This window comes from Phaseolus vulgaris, chromosome 8 (genome assembly GCF_051622355.1).
Source record: "Phaseolus vulgaris cultivar YP4 chromosome 8, ASM5162235v1, whole genome shotgun sequence".
NCBI lineage: Eukaryota > Viridiplantae > Streptophyta > Magnoliopsida > Fabales > Fabaceae > Phaseolus > Phaseolus vulgaris.
The window spans coordinates 7,684,648-7,706,566 of NC_143505.1; the positions used below are offsets into that span (position 1 = coordinate 7,684,648).

General features: G+C 30.6%; 2 protein-coding genes and 2 pseudogenes across 2 annotated transcripts; 1 reads left to right on the forward strand and 3 right to left on the reverse strand.

The window, feature by feature from the left end:
* Nucleotides 1-1,359: 1,359 nt before the first annotated feature.
* LOC137826780 (Protein kinase superfamily protein) lies at nt 1,360-5,141 on the reverse strand. The gene is made up of 6 exons (XM_068632918.1): nt 4,811-5,141; nt 4,300-4,661; nt 4,090-4,225; nt 3,022-3,158; nt 2,790-2,913; nt 1,360-2,333 (listed from the first exon to the last, which is right to left on the reverse strand). The coding sequence occupies exons 1-6, from the start codon at nt 4,860-4,862 to the stop codon at nt 1,840-1,842; spliced, it is 1,305 nt and encodes a 434-aa protein (XP_068489019.1). The 5' UTR covers nt 4,863-5,141; the 3' UTR covers nt 1,360-1,839.
* Nucleotides 5,142-9,263: 4,122 nt separating this feature from the next.
* Nucleotides 9,264-10,671, reverse strand: LOC150025373 (uncharacterized; annotated as a pseudogene).
* Nucleotides 10,672-13,123: 2,452 nt separating this feature from the next.
* Nucleotides 13,124-17,928, forward strand: LOC137825779 (cysteine-rich receptor-like protein kinase 6). The gene is given in 5 exon segments (XM_090294586.1): nt 13,124-14,649; nt 16,140-16,700; nt 16,835-17,071; nt 17,157-17,311; nt 17,432-17,928. Coding segments are annotated over 5 exon segments (2,796 nt in total). The 5' UTR covers nt 13,124-13,136; the 3' UTR covers nt 17,762-17,928.
* LOC150025374 (large ribosomal subunit protein eL37x pseudogene) lies at nt 15,395-15,860 on the reverse strand (annotated as a pseudogene).
* Nucleotides 17,929-21,919: the final 3,991 nt, after the last annotated feature.

Below are 21,919 nucleotides of genomic sequence, written 5' to 3' on the forward strand. Positions count from 1 at the left end.
TAATATAATCACATTTTTTTAATGTATTATGAAAATTATTTTTAGTATATTTTATAAATGATTATAGTTTTTTTTTTAAATGTTTATAATAAAATCGTTATATATGATATCTATTTTTAAATTATAAATTTATCGTTTTGTAAGCAAAGAATAGTTAGTACAATATAGTAATATATTATGAATAAAATTATTCCATATTAGTTTAAATTGTGTAAAGAAGAAAAAGAATAATAATAAATTTTCAATATTACATATAATTTTAATATATTTTAATTAGTAATTCATAAAAATGTAAAATCAATTTTAATAATTTTTAATAAAATACAATGTTAAATTTAAATTATTGGCTAAAACACACGCACACATATTAAATAATAAATATATTACCTAATTAAATTACGTATGCAAAAAATTTAACTATCTTAGTTGCAAATATTCTGTTACTTTAATTATATCAATTAATATTTATCTTAATTGAAAATATTCTGTTAGTTAAATTATATCAATTAATATTCTTCATTTTAGTGTTAAATTAATTACATTTAAGGATAAGATCTGAAAATTAATAATAAGAAAATTTCAGTAATTTAAACCTTACAAATATTTTTTGCAAGAATTAAAAAAAGTTATATTTGCAGGGACCGAAAATGTATTTAAGCCTAATAATAATAATGAAAATTAATTATATAAAATATTATTGATAAAAAGAAATATGAAATTAATTTGAATACATAATAATTTAATTTTTTAAATTAAATAATTTTAAAAATTTACTTTTAGAGATTCATATTTTACTCTCTTTAATAAAATAATTTCTATTTTATTTCTTTTCAACTAAACAACCTTTATTTATACTAATTTTGACCTATTTCTCTTCCCTTTCTTTTCTTCCACTCCCTGTGCTTATTTTGAGGTTATGTTGAACCTACAATAAATTTACTTAATTGCTGAAATTTACCAGCAATTTCACGTGACAAATTTTGCCTGTACTTTTGAAGATGCCAGCATTCTCATACTTATTATTAGAGATATGATAGATTTAAAAAGAATACATGATAATGACAAGTGAAATTATTATATACTTGAACCTAATTTTTTTTTTCTCGAATGGTGGATTAGTTTACAAAGGTATGCTTTAACTGGACTAAATATACAATATTGTTAGCTAATTTCTTTCTTTTGTAATGTCGAACATGTCTCTGGTAAATGAAATAATTCTTAAAGAACCAGTTTGTTGTATTATGGTTTAAAAATTGAATAGTTTTTGTTCCAAAAAAGAAGTAACTAGATTGATTTATTGGTTGAACCTGTGGTTGTTGAACAAACTGATTATTATATTATAGTGAAGATGCTACGAAGTACAAAAAGTGGAGGAAGCTTAGAAAAAGCTTAAAAAGGTAGAAAATGACCCTCCTCCATCTTTATTTTTTAAAATAGCAATTAGTGGATGATATAGAAATGTTAACTATGATTACCTCTTCTTACCCTCAGTTTCCCTAATAATCTCCAATAAAATACATCATTAGGTACTTGCGTGTTTCGCTCGTCTTTCTCTTCCAAGTTCCACTGCTGATGATGTGAGGAGGAGCCAAGCCAGTTACATTAGTTCTGATGCCACCACGATTACAACTACACATATTTCCACACAATAGTTCCCACCCAATGAACACAAGCCCAAACATGGATACAAAAATTATGCACCGGGCTTCTTGTCACATTATCATGTACAAAGCAACAAAACACAAGGATGCACCCATTTTAACAACTACTATTTCTTGAGATAAGTGGAGATTCGAGAAGCACACCAAGAAGACAGGGTTTTAAAGCTGCATGAGATTATCATCTCACCCGTAGTGCTGCTGGGGCACCTGGTGAACAATTTGGGTTTGGAGATCGACAGGTAGCACCAGGACCAACATTGTTTGAAAACCTTTGGCGCATACGGTAGTCAGAGATTTTGTTCATCGCAAAAGGCCCAGCACTCACACTATTTGATCCAGATAATGAGACTTCACCTGCACCAACACTGGAACTTTGTAAGGGTTCCAATGTCTCAACTACATCGCTCATTAGGGGCCTCGCTTTGGGGTTTTGGCTTAAACAGTAATAAGCCAAGCTACATGCTTTTTGTGCAGCTCTCACTGAGTATTGATTCTCCAATCTAGGATCAATTATTTGTAGCAGCTTTCTCTTGTCATTTAGCTTTGGCCTTGCCCAATCTACCAAGCTCTGTTCCTTCCCAGGTCTGGTCTTGTCAACTGATTTCCTTCCCGTTAAGAGCTCCAAAAGAACGACACCAAAGCTATAGACGTCACTCCTAGCCGTCAGGTGGCCTGACCATTTTCACAAATGCCAAATTTAGATGTGTCAATGCACGCTTAAACATGCACCCATGGGAATGCAGAACAATGGCAGTAGCTCATTGTATGCGACAATATAATGTAAAAATGCTTTGGTTATTTTGAAAACATCAGGACATATAATGAGAAAATGATCTTGAATTTATATTTAGAGGACGGCATAGATCGTTTTAAGAAATTCTGTAGCCAAGTTGCAGGATTGAAGGACAGGAAACAATTGGGATTGACCCCCAATGTGATAGCAATATCTTGAGTCCAACATAGTTATTTCATAAACCTTCTTTTTTGGTCCATCCAACAATTTTCCCTCTGGCTACTTCACATTAGAAAACATGATGAGTACACAAATCTTTTATTCAAGTTTTTAAAGCAATTTGTAGTTTCCATGTTTTTTACAAATTCAACATATTTGAAAAACAATGGTCATACCAGTCATTACATATTCAGGGGCAGCATAACCATATGTACCCATGACTCGAGTGGATACATGGGTTTCGTCACCTTGTGGTCCTGCTTTAGCTAGTCCAAAATCAGAAAGCTTTGCTGTATAATCCTATGAAATCATTTGGTATCACAGTGAAAAAAATAGTAACTCCTTTATAACAGCCATAAGATACAACGGAGAGAGAGATAAATTAACTTTAAACTACCAGAAACTTACCGAGTCCAACAATATATTAGACGTTTTGAAGTCACGGTAGATAACCGGCCTTTCAGCATTGTGGAGAAATGCAAGTCCTTTGGCAGCTCCAATAGCAATCATCATTCTTGTAGCCCATGATAAAGGGACAGTTGCCTCTGGAAGAATCAAGAAAGGTCATATCCACAAGTTCAAAAACACCCGAAGGCAAAAGTCTGAGCTTAACTCAGTATTACAACTAATAATGAACAAAAAGAGTCAGAACAATTTATTGTTCAAGATGATTTATCTAGTTACAAAGTGAATAAAATATATTGAAGCAGATCAGTAACAACATTTCCAGATTCTAAATCAACCGTATCCAAAAGTGCATTTTAAACTGTAAGGCTGTGTTATCTTGAACTGGGGAAACAACAGTGAGAATCTCTCTAGAATTGAAATAAATTAGGCAATCTTAGAGAGCTTAAACTGAAAATCTAGAAAAACTGTCGTGCAATCAATTCAAAGCACATTCCCACACAGAACAAGTGCAACCAAATATCCACTTTCTCCGCAGGAATTCTAATGCATTACAAGTGTACTGCACTCAGTGGCTTAGATTCTGTTACGAAGGATTATAATGTAACAGCAGCACAGAAACTAGGCTCCTTTAAAATACTTCATTGGTTTTCCAATCAACATCCATAACTTCCTGCTTCAGCAAAGCCAAATCCAATCCCAGTAATGCATGTTACACTTTAAGGCCCTGTTTGTATAAACTTTTTACTAATCACTTAAAAGAAAAAGAAAAAAGCAGATAAAACAAATCAAACCCCTCCCATGAGTTAAAATCCTGTCTAACTTCTCCAAAAGCTAAGTTTGATTCACTTTCTATTTTCTTTTCTTTGAACTATTAGTTGAGAAATCTATCTAAACATAACCTAGTTAAATTACTTATTCGTTATGTACTAGTATTTATGAACCATAGCTGTTTTACTCTTTAGTAAAAAACACTAGAACTGCACTTAGATCCAAACCCATTGCATTCCTAAACCAAGCAAGAACGAAAACAACCAAATTTTCATTTCAAAAGCGTAAAAACGGCCGTACTTCGGAATAAGTGGTTCTCCAAACTCCCACGGAACATGAACTCGTACACAAGCAGCCTATGATCATCTTCACAACAGTACCCAATCAACTTCACCAGATTAGGATGCCTTAGCTGCCCTAGAAAATTCACCTCCGTCTGCACACACACAAAAATCACAAAATTAAACAAACAAATTAATCAAGTAAAAAGGAAGAAGATGCAAAACGCACAAGCCACTCTCGATGTCCCTGCAATCCTTCCTTGTTCAGAACCTTAACCGCTACAGGGAGCGATTTGAGTCCCACTCTGACGTTCTCATCAATGTAGCCTTTGTAAACGGTGCCGAACCCTCCCTCGCCGAGGATGTAGTCTCCGCGGAAGCTCTTCGTTATGGTCTCCAACTCGTAGAGCGTGAACGCTATCACGTGCGTGCTGTTGTTATTGTTACCGCGCGGTGTCGAACACGCTTCGCTCAGATCCGAAGCGCACTCACTCAGATTGTGCCTGTGACCGTGACCGTGCTTCTTCTCGCTACCGGCATTCTGACTCCTCGCACTGGCGCCCAAGGACGCCGCATGGTGAAGCTGCTGAACTGAAGCAACCAAATACAAACAATGTGAGTGAGTGAGTGAGTGAGCGAGCGAGTTCGGAGTTAACACAGTGAAATTGAATTGAAGAGGATGCCGATTAGTAAATGATGTAACTAATTGATACTAAAATTGCGAGCCCTAGATCTGGAACCTTGCGCGTTGGATACTACGGCAGATTCCTCTCTGGTTCCGCAGTTTCCCATTCATTCAAGTGGTGGAGCGGGGAAACGACGTCGTGGGAGCAATTGTTGCGGTGGTAGTTGCGGAGTAGCAGACGACGGCGCTGACGGTGGTGGCGGTGATTTCCGGCAGGACCAGATTTTCATGCTTCGCCTTCTCCCCCCGTTCTGTTTCTCCCGTAATTCTCTTCACCTCACTCGCTCCCTCCTTAATGCCATATTTAATCGCTTTTTCTGATTTTGCTTTTCATCGTACTCCACTATTTATTTCTTTATCGCTTTGCCCTTTTTTTTTTTAATTCCAATATACTTTTTCACTTGCTTATTTATAAATAGTATTATTGTGTTTTAAATATACAATTAATGTTCACGCTCCTGTTCTCTGCAACATTTCTTTTCTCTTCTCTGTTATTATTAATGCATGCTTTCATTTCTATTTACTTACTTTAAAAATATTAAAAACATTACTATATACTTTTATTTCATAATGATTATTATTTTGTGCAAATTTAATACAAAATATTATCCTGATAAATAATGCTTAATAAAACAGAGAATCTCATATTAATAATTATGCAAAATTAACCTGTTAATAGAATAAATGCAGTGTATTAGTGTTAAGCAAGTATTATTAATATTAGGTATTGCATTGCTTTCAAGTTAACCATTTTTAGAATTTAAGACTTGGAAATTTGATTAATGTCTAAACTCAGATTTAGATTATATTAAATGTGTTCATGAATCAGGAGTTAGTTAGGTGGTACCTATATTTTTTATCAATTCATTTTATACTTAAAAAACTTTAGAACATGTGTTATTTCTCGTATTCTTTAGGGTTATTTCTCTTAGGTTTGAATCATTATATGCAATACCCACATAATTAAACCTTTCTCGATACCCTTGACCTATCAAAAGGTCATTATTGTTTACTCATTGCATATCACTTTTTTCTTTTTTCTTTATGAATTATATGCTCTAGCAATTATAAGGACACTTATCAGCACGTTAAAGGGTAGGTGACAAAAAAAAAGGTATGCAGAAAATTAAATCATAGGGGATTGTATTGGAGGCACATTTCTTTTAAGGGAGGTAAGGTTAATCAAAATGACAATATAGCTTCCATACGTAAAAAAATATATTATTTTATTACAACATAATATTTTATTTAGAAAATGGTTGTAGAGTGTAAAAAAATTATTTTAAGAAAAACTCACATCTTGGAAAGGTTAAGTTCAACTGCATATATACAATCAAAACTTGATGAAATTTTGTGACACAATATTGTATTTGTGCATTTCTATATAGATAATAGGAGTTATTGTTATATAATGAAGAAAAAAAAATTAGAATGATGGATTTAATCACATTTGTTATAAGAAGTGTGTTTATCAATGGAATTGTAAATAATTTTGAAATTGAAATTTCGTAATGGATTTGTATTAGATCATTATAACTATTTTTTTTTATGAATTTACTATAGTCAATAATAATTAATATTATTTTATCTCTTTATTTGCTTTTTTTTTTTTTACACAACATTAATCGATAACTATTTTTTATGTCTATTAATTTAGCTCTTTTATTAATTGTATTAGCTAATTATAATAGATAAGGATAAATAAAATAAAAAAAAGTAACGATATGAACTTAAAGTATTATCACTAAGAATGTTGCTTCTTTCTACACCTTCATACTCTTTTATGTACATTTTGTGAAAATACATTTTTGTCCTTCAGTCAAAAAATACTTATAATTAAAATTTTTTTCTAGATTCAGAAAAAGACTTTTGGATTAAGCAAAACACACTTTTTAATAAAATACATTTTGTATTAAAAATTCAAAAGTTATTTTTGAATTCAGATTTCGAATTATGTAATATGAAATGTTTTTTTTTTTTCAAAATTTTAAAAAAACTTATAAATTATGTAATCTAGAATGATTTTTTCTAAAAAAAATCGAATTCTACCCATCCAAAAAAGTTCTTATATCATAAATTTACTTTTGAATTACATAATTTGAAATATAATTTTTTTTAAAAAAAAATACGTTTCAAATTATATAATCTAAAATATAATTTTACATTACAGAATGACTAATCCAGAACATTTTATTAGATTCATCCAAATTTTCTATAATTACACAATTAAGAATATACAAAAATCACACCTCCATAACTAAACTTTCAAACATTTTAACTTTTTTTACAAAAGAATATTTTTGAAATTATAAAATTTATGGGGTGCTGAGTGCAGAAAAAAGCAGCCCACTACGAAACACACCATCATCATCAACCCAAACCCTTTTTGTTGCATCTCTCACTATTACGCTTTTTATCTCAAGATTTTCCACAATATCTCTTCACACCATCCTTATTATACGTAGCAACACAACAATCACAAACTCAATGCCTACGAGTCGCGCAATTATTGTAGAGTAATTCTTTATCCTCCATGGTTGGTATTCAAAACTTGTCTATCGTCTTACACGATTCAAACTTAGAAGAAGAATGAACCATACTCAATGTTTGTCACAAGTTACAATTTCATAGGCTCTTTTATAGCTAATTTATAAATACGGTGGAAGCCATGAGCATGTAGAGGATGTAAAACAATGTGTTTATCTTGGTTAGGTGGATTAGAAAATTTCAAAGCAACTTAATTTATTGTAAGACATGAAGGACTTCAATTGACGACACAAAGGACTTCAATTGAAACATTCATTACAAAACAATATTTAAATAAAACTAATTTTATAAAACAATTAATTATTATATTGACTAAATTAGATACCACTTCATAAATTAAAAAATTATTACTATCAAAATTAATTTTTATTATTAGTAAAAATTTATAAAGTAATTCCTAAGTTACCAAGTTTTAACTACCAACTACTTTATACTCTAAATTAATCTTCATTAGTCATTAAATACTAATTTAAAATCTAAAATATTAGTAGTTAATTTAGATACCAGTTTAGAGACTACTTGATACATTTTTATTAATAATAGAAATCACTTTAGATACTAATAATTTTATGGTCTCTAAAATAGTATTTAACTTAGTCAATATAATAATTAATTATTTTTATCTCTAAATTTAGTTGTTATTTAATAATTTTCTAGTGGTTGTTACTCATATAATTCTTCTTGCTGAGCGAAATTAGTTCAATTGATCTATTTAAGCTTGACCATCAATTATTGGTTTTAACTTGAATGATTTTCATTATGTGTAATTAATCCATGTATTACTTTTCTAAATTAACTATAATATTTTCTCCTCATAGAAAGAATGGTGATGTAGAGAACTAAACATGAGGATGATATTAGGAGAAATTTTCACTCCAAATTCTCATAAATTGTTTGAAATGTTTAAAGAAATTCAAAATTGATAAAAAAAAAACCTAAGTGACATGGAGATGATGTGTAGAACTCTCAATTACCACATTGGAATTTACCACAAGCGAATGATGTGTGCATTATACTTAATTATATTTGTTTAAAACTAATAAAAATATATTAAATTATCAATGTTGTTTTTGCAAGTAGATGTGATGGGCAAATCTCTATATATTTATGAAGTATTTTAGCATACTCATACTATAAATATACTAACTAATTTGGTGATAAATGATAAATGATATATATATATATCATTTATCATTTATATATATATATAATATGATTTTTGCAACGGCTCTACCATAGTACTTTCATGTCCAACTAGACGAAAATGCTTCAAATGTTAAACTATGTAGAGTTTTCCACGCCTGCTTGTTAAGAAGTATGTATTTGATTTCTTTTTCTAGTTCACAATACTCACAATTTTATCGAATATTTTATAGTTCTTTGTTTTTCTTCTTGTGAAGTAGCAGGAAAAAGAGAAGAAGAATATAACTACAATGATAACGACAGAAATAACAAACAAAACAACTTTGTGTGACCAATCATTTTTTATTTCTACATAAAAAAAAATCAAGTCATTCATAGATTATGATGATGAATAGTTCATAGCCGAAGGAGAAATTTAAGTGGACAAGTTCTTCTAGAGTGATTATGGACTATGACGTTTCTTCTAAAGTTATTTATAGCATTTATTTAGAAAAAAGAGAAAAAAAGTTATTACTTGGTATCGCGTTATTTATAAGATAATAAAAAATATTGAGATTTCAAAAATAATTTATAAAATCATAATGAAAATCATAACAATTATAGTCGAATAATTGAGGTTAAAAGAAATTCAATATATACATATAAATAATTTAAAAAATATAATTATAATACAAAAATAATAAAAGAGATAGTCATACATAATAATTAAATTATATTTAAAAATTTAAATAACAATAACGTAAAATGAAAACACCACAAATTTAAAGTTCAAAACTTACTTAAAATAAAAAAAAACATAAAATAAATGTCTTAAAATTCTAATTATATATCTCACTCTTCTTAAATTCTAACATAATTGTCTTCAGTATTATTTGATGGGGTATATTTCCCTCCTCTTCACTTTCAGATAAACTCTTGCCAAAGTGAAGTAATTTTTTAAACTTAGAATCAGAACTAGCATGTAATTCATTCCCAACCCTAGTTTGAATATTCTCTTTACCCCTCTTTGTTGGGGTTTCAGTTGGACATGTACCTTTCTTGGAAGTATGAGATGATTCAATGACAATACCACCACTTGATGATTTCTTTCTTTTACTGGTTGCTTGTCTCCTTATATAAGTTATTGGTTCTCCAACACTTGAAGCTTCATAGAAAAATGTCCAATTAAGAGTGAGATTATCATAAAAAAACAACTCATGTCCCCCATATTCATTATCATTATCATCATCTACTTGGCCCACTAAACACTCATTGCACTCATCAATGTCACATACTACAATAAGGTCTATTTCATCCCTAATATTGTATCTTCGAGCAAGTTGTTGGCTATACTTTAGGTAAACCAAATCATTCAACCTTTTGTGGTCCAGTCTATTCCTTTTTTTATAATGAATTTGCATTATGAATAAGTAAAATATGAATTAATTTATTTCTACATTCTACAAAAAGATAATAATCAAATGAGTCATGTCATGAAGAATAATGATTACTTGATCAAATACACCCCAATTGCACTAACATCCCAATGACCTACATGTCAAACTTGAAATTTTGATTGCTAGCTTTTGTAAGTTGGGAGTTGCATGCCCTCCTTCCACCATTCAATTGTAAAAGTAAGGAAAAGTAACTTAAATGTAAATATTGTATGATATAATTTATATCTTAATGCAATTTAGAAAACATTTAACTGTCTAACCTGAGATTGTGGTCTTCCTTGATTCTTTTTCAAAATCAACACCAAATAGTCCACTTCCACTCTTGTAAAGAGGCAACTCAGTTAAAATTTCTTGTTGCACATCTTTACTTGACACCAACCTCTTGATGCAAGCATACAATCCATTTGTAACTTTTAAATCATATTCCATTTCTGGGTTGGAATAATTGAACTCTAAGTTCAAAAAGTGATCATCTGCATGCAATGGGCAATGAAATTGACATGTCCATATATTATTAATGATTGTAAATACATCCTTGTATTTACTTTCATTGTTATTGAATGACTTCATTATTGTTTCCTTGGATTTCTCCATTTCTTCATATATATAGCCCATAACTAATTTTTATTTCTCCATCCACCATACGAAGTACATAAACAAGAAGAGTCATACCTTTGAAAGTAAATGCGACATGATTTCAAAATGAAGGCATGAGAACAATTTTTGTTTCTTCCATCCCCTTAGCTTCCTTATACAACTTGTTCCTGCTCCATTCATCTTAAGTGAACATCTTTCTCAAATTTCTATTCTCTTGATGCAACGATAAATAAGAGGTAGCAAACCTTATAACTTTGTGTCTTACCAATTTCCTCTTATTTGTAAATTGTTTCAACAAACTCAAGAAACTAAAATGGCTATAGATAAAACCAACAAGACTAACTCCTCTTTGAATTGTCTTTTTAATCAAAGAAAGTTTTCCAATGTCTTCAAGCATGAAATTTATACGGTGGGAAGCACAAAGAGTCAAATAGAAATAAGGTATTTTTTCTTCCAACAATTTACCAGCCAACACATAATTACTTAACTTGAACAACATTTTCTTCTCTAAACTCTTCCACAAGGGTATCAAGCATCTCAAATAACTTTTCTCTCGTCTTCACAAATTTAAAACCATAAATGAACTTGACAAACATTGTTCTGCAAGGGAGATCACCAAAAAGTTAATGAAACCTCGTTGCTTCCAGTTAGTCCATGCATCTGACATAATAGAACAATATGTTTGTTGCACTAATTTATGATCCTTCAATAACTTTTCAGTGTGGGCAACATCCTTGTTGAGATTTGGAACTCTAATTTCACGATAAGTAGGAGTCGACAAATTAGGTCAATAAGCACCTATAACATCAATCATATCTTGAAAACTCTTGAATCTTACAAGGTTAAATGACAAACCTACTTGGTACCAAAATCGAGTGTATTGATAAATTGATGTCTTAAAATTTTTGTCACATGCTTCTTTGATATTAACTTGCCTTAACTTTTCTTTTTTTTCTCATCTCTATTGTAGCACTTGAATTTCTACAAAGCATATCCATATTGGTTTTTTTTTTCCACCACTTTTATCCCCTTATCATTACTAGGTGTGGAAATTTCAACTTCATCTTCACTTTCATTATTATCATAAGTCGCGCTATATGTAGGATTGATGGAAGATGTCACTACTTTTTCATTACATAATTTCCAAAGCTCTTCTCTAATATTTTTTGGAGTCTTGGTGCAAGCAACAATGTTGTCCATCTTTGCTATCAAATATTCTTTAGCTCTAGTAAAATTGTACCTTCATAACTTTTCCACAGTAATTACACAAACAATGTTTCGAACCTAGATAATTTCTTTGAGATGTTCTTCTAGTGTCCTGGTCGTTGACCATTATGATTGCTGGAAAATAGGTATTTTTTTTTCTGAAAATAATTATCGTAGAAGTGGAAAAAAAGAAAAAAAAGAATAGGAACAAGACTGCAAGTGAAGAAACATGTTTTTTGAAAAAATAAAACTTGCAAGAAAGTAGCAGCAATGACGATGACAGTTAGTGACAGTAGTGGACAATTACGACGAGGACAAAAAGGTCAAAGGCAAGCAAGTATTGACTACTATGTATAGGATATTATTAGGTTAATTAAATACGAAAGGAAAATTTGTACTACCTAGAGAATATCACATATTTGTAGATTTTTCTCAATTCAAACTATTAAAAAGACATTAAAATATTTATTCTGAACATTACTTAGTCATATTAAGAGCATTTAATCATTATTTCTATTATTTCTATTGTTCGATCATCGTCTTGAGTGTATCATTCCCTTATTGTAGGTAAGTATATATAGTTAATATTTTTAATGTAATAGATCATTTTTAATATTTTATTAATAGTTATATTTCTAAATATAATAAATAAATAATTAAAATAATGAATAAAACTATTTAGTTTTTGATATTTTATTATTTAATTTATTTTAATATTGAAATATAATTTGTTATTTACGAAAATTTGATAGCAATTTTTATTTTAATGTAAAATTTATTTTAATTCTAATTCATTTGTTTCAAAAATTAGTTTTTATATTACATTATTTAAAAAAAAAATTATAACAGGTTTTCGATACTATTAAAAAAATTTATAAGTTAGATTTGTATTAAAAGAAAAGGTCATTTGGATACTGTTGACCTTTTCTTTTGTGAATCTGTGCAGGTCACCTCTCCCATTGAAAAAAATTATTTTTGGAATGTGGAAGGGGAGACTTTTGGGTAACCAGGTCTTTGTGGTTTAATAGATTAATAGACGCACAAGACTGTCATACAAGTTAACAGAAGAGAAATGGTCTTTCTCTATAGTTTTTTCTTTGTTTTTGTTTTTGTATAGTTAACAGAAGAGAAATGGTCTTTTTTCTTTTACAATCTACCAATTTTCAACTTCACAACATCACCTTATATTTTATTGTAAATTGTTTTTAAAAAAGAATAATGTTATACAGTACAAGATATTCTGCCAAATACGAGTGAGAAATGCATGCACGTGACTTTATTTTATTGGTTGAAAATTAAATTGAAAAGAAAAAAAAAATATAAAAATGGTTTATTTAACTTATTGCATTTTTGGTGGAAGATGACTTTCATACACTTCAAACAGTTTTCTTTAAAATATATATGAACTAACAAATAATTCATCCATCCACCGTATGACAGTGTTTGTGGAAGATGAAAAGAAGCATGGCCTGGAATCCCTTCAAGCTCATCTTCCTTTGTTTTACCTTCTTCATTTTCGCAACTCCTCAAGCAAAGGGCGCTGATTATCTTTACCGATTTTGCAGTGAAGAAGACATAAGCAGTGACAACAGCTCCTATCAGACGAGCGTGAGGACCCTCCTCTCTTCCTTATCTTCCAATGCTACAGCCAACGCTAATGGATTCTACAACAATACAATCCTTCCCACAAACTCTTCTGACACAGTATATGGCCTTTTCATGTGCAGGGGTGATCTTCTCCCTCACGCCTGCAATGGTTGCGTGGCAAGCGCAACCCAGAGTCTATCTTCAGACGCAAATTCCCTGTCCAAATCGGTTGTGATTTGGTACGCCGAGTGCATGGTTCGGTATTCCAACCTCTCTTTCTTCTCCACTGTGGACACAACTCCCAGCTTTTATTCTTGGAACGTCGCCAATATCTCCTCCAACTCATCAAGCTTCAATAGTTTGTTGGCCAACACCATGAGAGAAACTGCAGACGAAGCAGCCAATTCCAGTAAGAGGTATTCCGCAAAGCAAGCAAACTTATCTGAATTTCAGACCCTTTACTGTCTAACTCAGTGCACACAAGACCTTTCATTCCAACAATGCTCAGACTGTCTCGATGATGCAATATCAACAATTCCGACTTGCTGCAATGGAAAAATAGGAGCAAGACTTTTTTTTACCAGTTGTAACATTAGGTATGAACTGTACCCTTTCTACCGCGTCACCGATGATGCACCACAAGGACTTGTCCCAGAAACAACATATGCACACACAGATTCTGAATATTCAGAAGATCCCGGCTATATTTCTCACAACTGCTCAAACAACAACTCTGACGCTGCTTTCCGATCAAACCTCAGAACCCTCTTCTCTGCCTTGTCTTCCAACGCCACTTCTAACTATGGATTCCAGTCGCGAGAGCGAACAGCGTATGGCCTCTTCAGGTGCCGTATCGACATTCCTTCTCGCCTCTGTGAACTATGCATCCAAAACTCAACAGACAAATTAACCTCCGAGTGTGGTTTTGCATATACGGATGCCATAATATGGTACAACCACTGCTGGCTTCGCTATTCCCACAGAAACTTCTTCTCCAGAACCGAAACAAGTTCGAGATTTGTGAACTTGAACATCAGCAACAGCAATCCAATACAGTCCTCCGTTGCTTCTGAGTTATCGAACCAGTTAGTTAAGGTGGCCGACATGACAGGGAAAACTGATAACAAATTCTACACAGATGAATCTCTGAGATTGAATGATAAGCAAACAGTGTTTATTCTTGGTCAATGCTCATCGGATCTATCAGCCGATGGTTGCAGTGGGTGCCTAACTGATGTGATTGGAACAGCAATTCCATGGAGCAGTCTGGGAAGCTTAGGTGGACGAGTTATGTATCCTAGCTGTATTCTTCGCTTTGAACTGTTCCAGTTTTACAGTCTCACGCCTACCACACCAACTGCTACTCCTCCCCCACCAGGTTTTTCTATCTCTAAAACTTCATAATCATATCCATCCTAATAAAAGGACAATGATATATTGAATGTTCAACAATTTTATCTCATCACTTAACATCCCTCTTTTACCTTTGAGCAATTTTTTCTTAAGAGTCTATTGTTGCATAAATGATTATCAAAACATACACTAAACAATTACAAAATTAAAAGGGTATTTTTCGACCAAGAAAAATCCTGCTCATTGTATATCCCTATGTTGACCAAAAGAATCAACACAACACGATTAAATATATGTGAAACTTTGAAGACACTACACAACTTGATGCATTTCATGCAAGTAAGAGGTCAAGGAAGAAGCAGGAGATTGGAGAAAGCGTAGCAAACTAGGATTGGACCAAATTTCTACAACTAACCAAGTTGGTACCAACTCCAGATTAAAGAGAGTTTTTAATGCCCATAAAAGCTGGGAATCCTCTATGTATACTACTTCTAAAGCTAAAGATATACCTCCACTAGTTGGATCATATTAACTTTAGCCCATCCAAAAGTTGACTTAAGCTGTGTAATAATCTACACCTCTTTCCATGATCTACGTTTATACATTAAACAACGTCAAAATAGTCAAGTCAATTAAATCATTATAGATTATTTTCGTGGAGAGATTATCTGTCATACTTATGTATTACCGCAACCTGTGTAGAACAGTTTGGAAGGGCAGAACCTTATGAAAATTTACTGTCATAAGGAAGGATATGACCTTATGAAAAATTACCATCATAAAGCGTTACGATCATAAAAAAATTACCATCATAAAAATCCATTACATATTAAATGAAATTAAGACGACAGAAACAAAAAATGTTCTTTAGAAACAGCACACGATCCTTAACTCCCTCTCAAAGATTAGGCAGTGGAAGCCGCTCCCCTCTTCCTTGGTGCTGCCTCCGTACCCTCTCTGAAGCCACTCTTGAATCTGCGAGGCACGTGACGCAGGTACCTCATCCTTCCTGTTCCGGTAGTCTTTCTCCTAATGGCCTTCGCGCTCCAGTTATATTTTCTTGTGCGCGCAGCGGGGAAAGCACACGCAGAACACCGACTCTTCTGAAGGTGGAAGCTCCGATGACCACACCTCACACAGAGCGTGTGAGTCTTGTTCCTCCTCTTACCGAAACTCCCTGTTCCTTTCCCCATTGTAGCAGCGAATCAGAAACCCTAGTTGGAGGATCTCTATATCCCAATATTATTAATTATGTATAAAATTCTTTAGAAAAAGTGTTAATGAAATACATCTATTTAACAACTTATTCTTTTAATAAAACAATACATAACAATAAAATAAAAGTATATAGAAATGTAAGGTGAATGTAGAAAGTGAAAAGCAGTGTATGTCATTAGCATATCTTGTGGTTCAAATCAAGGTTAGTAATTTTCTTAACCAATAATGTTTTTAGTTTGTAAAAAATAAACTTTTTTTTTTATCAATTCACCATGAATCTTGTATCTTGTAATGTAGGAGAAAGTCAGCGAAGAACAATTATCTTGATCGTTACTTCGAGCATACTTGCATCAGGGATACTTTTCACCTTTTGTGAGTATGGGAAAATAATTACTATCTTTTCAATCAAAAGGTTTAGAAATATTGTTTAACCATTTACATGTTTTTATTTAGTTGGGCAAGAAGGTTCCACTATAGAGTCACTACAATTCAATCTGTCAATAATTGAAGCAGCAACAAGTAATTTTTCACAGGAGAACAAAATCGGAAAAGGTGGATTTGGAAAAGTTTACAAGGTAGAAAAAATATGTTCAATTTTATTTTTTAAATGTTTTTATTATTTTAATACATATTTTTTATACTATTGGGGTATCCTTTTTGATAGACGATCTATTGCGGTAAAGAGACTCTAAAAAAATTCTAAACAAGGTATAGAAGAGTTTAAAAATGAAGTTTTATTAATAGTCAAACTTCAACATAGGAATCTGGTGGCGTTCATAGGATTTTGTCTTGATGAACAAGAAAAAATACTTATCTATGAATATGTGCCAAACAAGAGTCTAGACTACTTCTTATTTGGTAAGATGCTTTTGACCTTATTTTTTTTGTTTAAATTTAACATTAGTTAATTATGTGTTTATGATATTTAATGTATTATATGTTTTAAACCAATTCAATATCACTTATATATACAATGATTATTTTTTCCGTAGATAGTAAACAAGAAAAAGTTTTGAGTTGGATTGAGCGTCACAAAATTATAGGTGGAATTGCTCGAGGAATTCTATATTTACATGAACATTCTCGACTTAAAGTTATACATCGTGATCTTAAACCTAGTAATGTACTACTAGATGAAAATATGAATCCAAAAATTTCAGATTTTGGACTTGCTAGAATTATTGATATAGATCAAGAGAAGGAAAGTACAAAAAGAATTATCGGAACATAGTAAGTTCTTAATTCTCATTCCTATGCTTCTCATCATTTTCATAATATTTTTAAAATTATTTGTAACTTTCTATTGATTTTGCAATGGCTATATGTCTCCAGAGTACGCTATGTTTGGACAATTTTCTGAGAAATCTGATGTTTATAGTTTTGGTGTTATGATTCTTGAGATTATTAGTGGAAAAAAGAATATGAGCTCACATGAATCACATCATGTTGCTAATGGACTTCTAAATTTTGTGAGTGCCAAAATCTTGCTTTTTATTTTAGTTAATCATTATTTATAGGTAATGTATAAAAAGATTAACTTAGAAGTATGAAAGTGTAATGATACTGACAATTTTAAAATTTTGTTATAGGTTTGGAGAAATTGGAGGGATGAAACAACACTGAACGCATTGGATCCAAAATTAAGAGAAAACTATTCTAATATTGAGGTCATGAGATACATTCAAATTGGTCTATTATGTGTTCAAGAAAATCTAGATGTCAGACCCACAATGGTAACGATTGTTTCATATCTTAGCCGTCACACAATTGAGTTGCCATTTCCACAAGAACCTACTTTTTTCTTAAATCATAGAACAAATCCAATTGCTGCATATGAATCAAGTTGAGGCCATGATGCCAACACTTCCATACCATCTTCTACTAATGACATATCTATAAGTGAATTTTATCCTCAATAGTTTACTTTTTTTGTATAGAATTATATATTTATGTTAAAATGTATAGTAAGATCTATTATAAAGTTCAAACTATGAAGTTTGTTTTGTGAGATATGTTTTTTTTAGATTATGTAAAGCTTTTATGTTAGTCCAGTAGACTTCAACTTTATGTATATATGGTGTGTAACTTTCTTTATTGGACTGGTTTATTGTGACCTTTGACATCGTTTTTGCTAATTTTATGTTTTATTGTGTTATAAAACTCATTGTGCTTATAAAAAAAAGTACAAATATGAAAAATCTATAATAATTAATGTATTTTTTACAAATAAAAAAATATTAATTTTAAATTGATAATTAATATATCAGTGTAAGAAGGAAAATACAGTGACAATTTTGTATATGTGAGGTTGGATATTACATTAATTGTTCAATTAATTGATGTAAATTGTACACATTTGATCATATTACATTATTTTTTGCTCTTGCTAATGTAATTGTTTTTTTTAATTGATATTTTGCATTGGTTGTTTAACCACCAATGCAAAATAACTTTAAAATCCTAAAACTCACAATGCACCTCAATTTTTATTTTCATTGTTTCACACCTCTATTTCCTTTGTTTCCTTCTACTTCACTCTATTTTCTTTCTCTTTGAAAGTTCTCTCCATTGAATAGATCTCCATTTTCATCACTTTTTAAATTTAATTTTATAATATATATTTGGTTCTTATTTTAGGTTTTGTTAATAACGATATTATGTGTATGCAATAAAGTATCACCATATTTGAAGGATTATAAATTTTAGATAAAATTCTTTTAATTGATGTTAGTATATTAATTATTTTATGTATTTATTAGTTATAAATAAGAAAAATTAACTAAATAAAAAAGTAAAAAATACTTTAATCATAGAAACTGTGCTATCAGTCAATCTTTAGTTTTTAAATATTTGACGATTGAAATATTTTTATATAATATGATAATTGAATTAATTTTTATATAAGATAATTATCAAATAGATTTTTATAAAATATGGTTACTGAATTTATCTTTATATATTATGATTATTGAATTCGTTTTTATATAATTTATTATTGAATTATTTTTTTATATATTTGTTCAGTGAAAAATTGGTTTTTAAATTATAATTAAAATGTTCTTATATTGTTTTTCATAATTTTAGTTACTTATTAAAATTATATTTTAAATTATTATTTAAATGATTTCATGACTATTTTTATTATTTTAGAGATTAATAATTTAATTTATAAACATATATTTCTTGTAGAAAAATATGAAAGTTAAGCAATTTCTATGTGAAAATAACTATTTTAATACAAATAATTTATCAAGCCTAAAACTGATTTTGACACTAATTTCAAGTAAGTTATTATACTAAAAAAAAATTCTTAAATAAAAACTAATTTTAAAAAATAATTAGTTATTATATTCACTAAATTAAATACTATTTTATAAACTAAAAAAAAATTCATAAAATAATTTTTAAATTAGTATGTAATTAGTTATCAATTTTAGAATCTAAGATGCTTAATAATTAAAAACTTAATAGTGGATTAGATAAATTTATAAATTAGTTTATAAATGTAGAAGTTACTTAAATATCAATAATTTTTTTTTTAATTTGTAAAATATTTATTTAATTTAGTAAATATAGTAAATAATTATTTATTTTCAATATTAATTTTTATTTAATAATTTTGTAGTGATATTTGTGAAAGTTGTAATTCTTAAATTACTAATCTAATTTAGTAATTATATTAAAGTATTTCAACTACTAATTCATCCTTTTTTTTAAACGCTTTAATTGATTACATCATGCAAGTGATTAACCACATATGTATATTCCATTAATCATGTTTGTGATGAAATAAGATTGTTTATTTTTTTATATATAAAAAGCTTTAATGTTAGACATCACTATGTTACTTGACATATCAGCTAGATTGATACCTCAAGTAACAACAATTATTTGTCATCACATGAATAAAAATGTTTTTATGTTGTGAATATGTCCACTATTAATTACAATTAATCATTTCAATATGAACAACATTGACTTTTACATCTTACATCTCATATTTCTTCTTTGAAGTTTTAATTCTTAAGTTATTTATTTAATTTCATAATATTATTATTCCAATGTTTAAATTCTAATAATATAATGTCATGCATATTGGTAAAGCCCCAATTAATTACATGATTTTCGTAATTAATCGCAAATTAACATTAAGGTAACCATATTTTTAAATGAAAATTTAAGTCATTATTTATCTAAACAATCAGGCTTAAGTCACCAAGGTATTTAGCATCCAACCCTTCATGTTTGTGTTCTCATATTTTATCAAATTATACATAATGATCATATTTAATATACATTACAATAAAAAAAAATTAGTAAAGATTTTTTAGTGGAGGTTCTAATAAGATAAGATATCTCATACCTAAGGTCTTTTAAATCTTTGTAAATAACTAAAATATTTTGACAAATTATACCCAATTTCTTGACAAATTAGTGGAGGGTTCAAATGTTTTTTTCTAAGTTATTTACTTACTCACTTCTAACACTTTAAGGGTTTTTTTGGATTAAGGATTTGTTCACACAGACATATCTGAGAATGCACTCCATGTTTCTTTCAAGTGATGCATGAAAGAGAAGGAGAGTGGAAAGGAGAAGTTGAGTGAATTTTTGTGTTTGGTGAAGAGAAATTTGAAGATTGAAGAGAAAGCCACATCCACTTTTATAACTTACATTTTTACACTCAATATATAATAAAAGATAATTAAAATTATTTATTTATTTTTAATTTATTTCAAATAAACTGTACATACCCAAATAAATAATAATAATATAAAGTATTATTAATACTAATAATATAAATATTAATATAATAATAATATTTTAAATTAATTTATAAAATAATAGTATTATTTATAAATTGAAGTAGGATCCAAAATGCGTCACTGATTCATTGTATTACAAAATCTGAAGAAGAAATAATTAGGTTCACAGGAGTTCATTTTAGTTATTAAATTTTAAAACTTCAATCTATTAAATCTATATAATTTCAAACTAAGAATCAATTCAAAAAAATATGATTTTTTGCAATGGCTCTACCACATTACTTTTATGTCCAACTAGACAAAAATGCTTCAAATGTTAAACTATGTAGAATTCTCCATGTCTGCTAAGAAGTATTTATTTAATTTCTTTTTTCTAATTCACAATACTTACATTTTTCTCTGAGAATTGGTGTACCGGTCAGCGCTGAACGACCGAGTGGTTTACGTCGAATAAATCTAATTAAATTCATTACGATTGTTTCGCGTGAAGTGGAAAGCAGTTACAACGACCATTGACTAAGTCGAAGCACGTCCTCTAGACCACTCCCCTAATTTTCAGGACACCATCAAGCACGACCCAGAAACCACTAAACATGTCTCTGACCATCAACTGCTTGGCCCACATGACCAAGGCCCAAGTCAACCTACTAAAAGGGACTTCTAAGGGGGAAAAAGTACGTTTTTCTACTATCAGAGAATTCTCACTTGAGCACCATCGCTGACTTGAGCGTCGGAGTGCAATCGCAGGTACCCCCGCCGGCCGACCGAGGCACGCGAAGAGGAAGGAGACTAGAAGAATAGAACAATCAAGGGTGAAGCAGATACCTTGTATCGACGTGGATCAACATTACTCAGTCCCCAACATCCATACAGGTACAATTGGTGCCCACCGTGGGGCCGAGTAATCACTGTTCCCAGACCTAGAGGTACCAATGCTCGAGGATGGGTTCAACGGCGAACAACAACAATGATACTGCAACGGAAGAACACAGGATGATACTCCAAACCCTCCAGGTTCAGATGTAGGAGTTGCTCCAGAAGGGAGTCGCTGATCAACTACGTCAAGATGAAGAGAAGAAGAGACAGGAGGAGGAACGCCAGCGGCATGCGGAAGAGATAGCTCAGTTAAAAGAGCAAAATAAAAGACTGATGGAGAGACTCGAGCAATCTGAACGTGAAAGACATTCGCGTGCGCCTTCTCCACCACCACATCAGTCAGGAACAAAGACAATAGCCCAAACAGTAGCCCAAACTATGCCTCCCACATCACTCGTTCAGCACACCCATCAGAGTGTGAAGCAAGTAACCCCAAAC